This window comes from Parasteatoda tepidariorum, chromosome 9 (assembly GCF_043381705.1).
Source record: "Parasteatoda tepidariorum isolate YZ-2023 chromosome 9, CAS_Ptep_4.0, whole genome shotgun sequence".
NCBI lineage: Eukaryota > Metazoa > Arthropoda > Arachnida > Araneae > Theridiidae > Parasteatoda > Parasteatoda tepidariorum.
The window spans coordinates 18,545,017-18,551,642 of record NC_092212.1 but is presented as its reverse complement, the minus strand read 5'-3'; the positions used below and the strand labels follow the sequence as shown (position 1 = coordinate 18,551,642).

Here is a 6,626-nt window from a genome sequence, read left to right as displayed (position 1 = left end):
AAGTTATTCCAATTAACTTTTTAAATTATAATGATAATTATAAATGAGTTTAACCACCACTACATATAAATAATTACAATAAATATATAAAAGCATAATTATCCTATAGCAAGTGATTTTCAACGGGATGAAAATATAAATATACAGTAGGGAACATCACTATTCCGGATATATATATATATATTAGAATTGCTTTATTTTTAATATATTTATATTCCATGTTAATAAATGTTGCACCTTTTTACAGCTATGTTTCAAAGCAGCTTTTGTGGGGCAGCATCTGGAACTTTAGCTAAAATGTTTATATATCCCTTGGATTTAATTAAGAAACGAATTCAAGTACAAGGTTTTGAAGCAGCAAGGATTCAATTTGGAGCTGTGAGACGTTATACTGGACTCATTCATTGCGCCACTTGCATTCTTAAAGAAGAGGGAGTTTTAGGTCTATATAAAGGCTTATGGCCTAGCGTGTTGAAAGCTGCCTGTACTACTGGAAGTCATTTTCTTTATTATGAAGAAACTCTAAAGTTTTTAGCTTATCTTCATAGGTAATATTTCATGTGTTCAATTAAATGAAATATTTTTGTATTTGAATGCCAATTATACACATATATTTTATTTATTAATTGTTCCACTGTATTGTTGCTGCTACTATGCCAGTTTTGGAAGTGCATGAAGTTTATGGTTTCGTCATTAACACAGTGTTGTTGCATCATTAATTTAAGACAAAGAAATGTTTTCTGTTTGCATTTTGTATCTGTTGATTTACTTGTAACAACTTTTGTTTACCTTATTGCTGCTATTTTTTTCTGAAATGCCATGAATAATTTTTCTTTGACAAATATTTTCCTTAGAGAAATACTAATTTAGTATCAAATTTGGCATGCTTATCAAATCAGTGAAATAATTTTCTAACCATATTTTTCATGTTAATTGTTAAAATTTTGATTTTCCTGTTCTTAGATTTATGGTACTTTCGCATTTTGGTTTGTTTTAGTTACTAAGCTTTTGTACAAAATATGTTATTTTCTTTCTTTTTATTATTTTATACTAAAAGCAATTTATTAAGTTATTATATAACAAGATATACAAATTCTAGTCAGCATATTAAAATTGACAGAAAGTAAGTTATACCTTTTAGATTTGTCTATTTTAGTGCCGTTATTTTTTCACATGGTAGTTTTGAAAAAAATCATCTTTGTTTTTATTTAGAGTCCATATTTAAAATTGCTAATTAGTGATGATTAAAGTAAAGTCTAAAATTTATAATGTTTTTTTCAATGGGCTAAAAAAGTCTTTTAAAAGCTGAAATATTTTCAACAATCGCTTACTTTGACTCAATAAAACGAATATTTTTTTTCAAAAAGTTAAATAACCTAAAGCAGTATGAAATATTAAATATGTTCGAAAAACTAACAAAATCTGAAATTATATAAAAGTTTAACTAAAAAATATTTTTACAAGTGTAATTTCCTAAAATATTTATTAAAATTGAGCAAACTTTTGAGCCTGAATTGGAAATTGAAAATGCTGGATCATCAACCCACTGCTTGATGCCAGTTATTAAAAAAAAAATTGTTAGTTAAGCATAAAAGGAGAAAAATTTTAATTGGTTGCCATTTGCATGTTAATATATATTATACTGTAAATCCTAAGCATTTTTTTTTCTTTTATGGCAAAAACCTTCATTCAAGACTATTATTAAAGTATTTCTGATTTTTATTAATTCATTTTTATGTTCAGTCAATGCTCCTTTCAGCAACCTTTAATTACAGGGACCGTTCCATTATATTCACAAAATTTCATTTTTTATTAAATAGATATTTAATTCTATTGTTGCTCAACACTATGTCAGTAGAAAACATAAATTAAATAATCTATTCTAACTATAGCATTCATATTAATGTAAAACTTTTTTTGTTGTCTTTTTAAAAAAATTCACTTCAGAAATAGTGTTTAAACATTCACTAAGCTTTTTTTAATGAAACATTTTTAGATTGCTTAAGTTTAAAGAAGGGTACTAATTAAAAATAATATTTCATTCAATGTTACTGCATATCTGCAGCTATTCTTGATATTGCAGAACAAATATGATAAAATCTTTCTAACATCTACATAAAAAGAGGTTGTAAAACCAAAATTATTTTAGAATATTAAATGCTTTGCTATCATCTTCCGCAGGAAAATGATATTAGTTAACTGCGTGAAATAAATACCTTCGAACACAGTAATAAATCATACCTTTAATCTTGCTGTAGTTGGAATATTTCATACTTTTATAAAATGCTGACCCCAAGTCAGTTTTTTTTTTTTTTTAAATTTAAGCTTTCCTTTTTTATTGCTGATTAATTTGTTAAAATATTGTACAGTAGGGAACATCACTATTCCGGATAACTGATTTTTCCGGTTTTCTGAATCGTACAAACAGCCGTTTTTTTATTGTTAAACCCAACTAAAAAAAAAATATTTGGAAATAATGTTAAAAAGAAGAAAAATGATGAAGTAATACACTAATAATTATTTCCAAAATGATGGTAAGGTAAACATCTTTCAAAAAAGAAAGAAAAATCCTAAAATCTTAAGAGGAAAAAAAAAATGGCGGGAAAATTTATCGAATTTCGTTCCGGTTTTTTGGTTTCCGGATAACGGGTTCTGTACTGTATTAGTTTCTAAATTCTTTTTTATTAAAGATGACGATATAGATTATAGCATTTTTATATAAATCGGCACAAATCACGCTGTTATTTATTATTTAGAGAGTTTCGTGATTTTGTTAACATATATTGAAAATTACTTGCTACAAGTTAACATTTAAGATACTTTTATATGCTTGTGATATAATGAGCATATGTTAAAACATCTGTTTTCATGTTGACTACAGAGGTTGTTATAACAAGCATTGACTGTATACATATATTCTGAATTTTTCATTAATGAGTATTTTTCATATTAAATTAGGGAAGTTCTATGATATTCATAGTTTATGGAATTCATAGCCCTGTCATTCAGACTCTGTCCCTGGCTTATCAGTGAGATTGTTTTTTTACGGTTGTTACTACCATATCTTTTGAACAAATTAACTTTTAAACTGAAGGAATGCTGTGAACCTTTAAAAGTTAAACTGGCTCAAAGTATTCTCATATCAATGATATTGACATGGAATTATTCAGAAATGAGCTAATTTGGTATACAACTATGATTATGTCTGTGATTTTATTGCTTGGAATTAGAATAAATAGGTATTTTTATGATTAATTCTTGATAGTCAAAACTATATGCTTTCATTAAGTACCCAATATTCTACTTAAATCATGATTGTTATTGCTTACTTCAATATGAAATAAATATATCACTGATTTACTTAAAAAATATCTATTATCATTGTCTTCAGACTTTTTTGCATGTACTTTGGTTTTAATTATGACAATATTTTTATATCCATTTGTGTATTTAGTTTTAACTGCTTCTGGCTTGATGTTATTCTTTTACTTTTTTTTAGTTATTTAGTTTGTTTAATTTTTTTTTTGTATTTTACAAATTAAAATAGCTTTACAATCTTAAAATGTACTGATTCTAATTTTTGTTTGTTTGTTTATTTAGTTATTAGTTTGTAGTATCTATCAATGACGTTTTGAAAGCCTTGATAATTTTCTTTAAATAATATTTTTAAGTACCTTATGTCATTTGTAGTTATTCTAAAACTAGTGATTTTGTTGTTATTCAAATAAATTTAAAAATAAATAAATAAAAGCCTAAAAAAATTGGTTTGAGCTAAAATCTTTTGGCTAAGGTTTTAATAACTATTTTCATATGCAAATATGCATTCTTACTATATATTTTCAACCTAGGCTATTTAGTCCAGAAAAATGTTATTTTCAAAATAGTACAGATCTTTTTTCGTTTAGTTTTGTTAGTTTGTTTTAACTTGTATTTGATCTGTATCAATAGGTATCAATAGGTATGTATCAATAAATTGCTTGATTTGATTTTTAATAGCCTGGTGAAAGAACGGTTTGTGTCCATAAAAGTTGATTTCGTGAAAAAATGATGATCTTAACCCTGTAATAATTCTCGAGGAAAACTGACTTTCACATAATTGATCTGTTAAAATTTAGTAATCCTGAAACCGTAACAGATGACAACCCAATTGTTTTTATTACAAACGGGCACAAACTGTTATTCCGCCTTGATCTTCAATTGTAAAATTTTATCATTTGTTTTATGTTTTCTTTTAAAGTTTCTGTAATATTCTGAATAAAATTATCCTTTAAAATTGAATTTAAAAGGTTTTTGTCTCAAAAGATATAGATATTATCAATTTAAAGTTAATTTGAAAGTGAACATAAATTGTCATGCAAGAATGCATTAATTCATTGAATCTAATTTAAGACCACAGGGATTAACAGTTTACGTCCTTAAAAGCTGATTTGGAGGGGTAAAAAAGGTTTTATTTTCACTGTGCAGCCCATTTTCACTGAGAGGGAGAACCGATTTTATGTGTTATTGATTTATCAAAACTTAGTAATCCTCAAAATGCAACAGATGGCCATCCAATAGTCATTTTTATGAAAAATGGACACAAACTGTTTGTCCTGTTTGTCCTCAATTTATGAAACTATTTTTGTTTTAATTTACTAAAATTTTTGCTTTCATATCTTTTCATTATAATAGTCTTCAATTTTATTATATATCAATTGTTTTTATTATAGTATATTTAAATTTCAAACTCCTTTACTAAAGTTTAATGGTCACTTCATTTATTAAAAGATAAGTAAGTTTGAGTTTTTTTCAAAAAAATCATCTTTTTTTTACATGTTGCAGGTTAAAGTTGAATCTCTTTATGTTAAAATGATTTGTGTATTTATTGAACAAATTTGAAAACTTCTGTTATTTATTGCGATGTGTATTTCAATTTCTAAATGCTTATTTGTTGTGCAATTATACATAATTTGATGTATAAATATTTTTTTAATTCTTTTCAGATTTTATGTTACAAATATTTATTTGCATGCTCAATTTTTTGTTAAACTTCTTAAATAGATTTATTTTAGATAATTAAAAGTTTAATAAAAATTTGTTTCGTAATTTTGTTGTCAAATTTCTTAATTTTTCCTCCTCAGCTCTTGTAATAATAAGTATTGTTATCCTGAAAGAACAATAATTAAAAAAAAATCAGTTTATAAAAATCAATTTAAGGAAACGTCCAGTTTGCTGCGTTAGGCTTAGATAACTAGGTAATTAATTTAGCAAAATATGTAACTAATTTTGATTATTTTAACAATATGTTGCCTACACAAAATGCTTCAAATCACAAAATTTGATAATATTATTTTATTGATTTTATAAATCGTTAGTAATTTTTAAGACACTCAGTATTACAAGTATTAGAAATTTCGTTTCTAAAATTGAAGTTTGGCTAGAGTTGAAATAGAACTGAAATTATCTATTATTATTTTAGTCTTCCACTTTGTATAAGCAATACGTATTTAACTTAAACAAAGGTTAAATCAAAGTAAATACAATATATATTATTCCTATCATTTTAAATTAATGAAAAGTACATTTTTAAACAGTTAGATATGAAAATTGTTTGCAGTTTTTTGAAAATCATGGTCAAAATATTAGGAATTTTGCAACTTGCAATAATATTGCTTTTAAAGGACGAGCTTTATTTACAAGTAATATTATACTGGTGCTAATACTCGCCAGTTACAACAAATTCGCCTGTTATAACAAACAAATGTTAAGCATTCGCATAAAAATTCCTAAAGTTTAGATAGGTAGGTATTTTACTTGCGTCGCACTAGAGCTGCTCAATGGGCTATTTTATTTTACTATGAAACCGTCGTTGAACAGCCGACCCAATTTAGGGTTTACAACTACTTATGTTCAACTCCGTAGACTTGTAATTTTGAACTCAATCCAGAAGGACGTTACATGAGGAGGAAAACCACGAAAACCTTTCATGGTTAGCCTGACTGCAAGGGACTTTGAACCTTGATCCGTCTACTACTGAGGATATTTTACATCAGCACTGTGTTTGGTGCGGAATTCGTATCAATAAGCCATCGCTGGGATTCGAACCCGGTTCGCGACTTTACACATTGTCGACTCCCGAGCACCTCCACTCGCCGCGGTTTTATTTGTCAGCTGTTTCACCGCCTTATCTAGTAACCCTCACTCAGAGGCAACCCTACGCTCGCCTCAATACAGCACTCGCAAAAGTCATAAACGAATCTTCGCGCTCATGGATATTTTTAAAAGTTGCTTGTTGAATTAAGTTAAAATTTTATCCTCGTTTAAGACTAGAAAAATTCAAATAACGAGAACAAAATACTTCGTCCTTCTTTAAAGAAAGAGGAAGAAAAATTTACATACACACAATTATTTCAGTTAATTACATACATATTTCGATTAAAAAAATTTTCAAANGGGAAACATCCCTGGGAATAATCTGATGACATGCCATCACAATTTTGGGTCTTTTGCAGATGGGATGGCTCCTCCGCTCTGGAAGGCCGACGACCTGCGCGCAAAGTCGAGCACTTTACGGCACAGCTGTTTAACGAGGACCGATATCGCGCACCCTCGGTCCCTATGCAGGCCGATTAAAAGGCTCACCCACC

At 27.6% G+C, this 6,626-nt stretch overlaps 1 protein-coding gene across 2 annotated transcripts in view; it reads left to right on the top strand.

The window, feature by feature from the left end:
• Positions 1 to 5,085, top strand: part of LOC107454722 (mitochondrial thiamine pyrophosphate carrier) — a 13,321-nt gene extending 8,236 nt beyond the window's left edge. For both annotated transcript variants that reach the window (XM_016071999.3, XM_016071998.3), the window contains exons 6-7: positions 248 to 548; positions 2,959 to 5,085. In XM_016071999.3, coding sequence (XP_015927485.1) covers positions 248 to 548; positions 2,959 to 2,971 — 314 coding nt within the window. In that variant the 3' untranslated portion in view covers positions 2,972 to 5,085. The remainder of the gene's footprint in view (positions 1 to 247; positions 549 to 2,958) is intronic.
• The last annotated feature ends 1,541 nt before the right edge of the window (positions 5,086 to 6,626 follow it).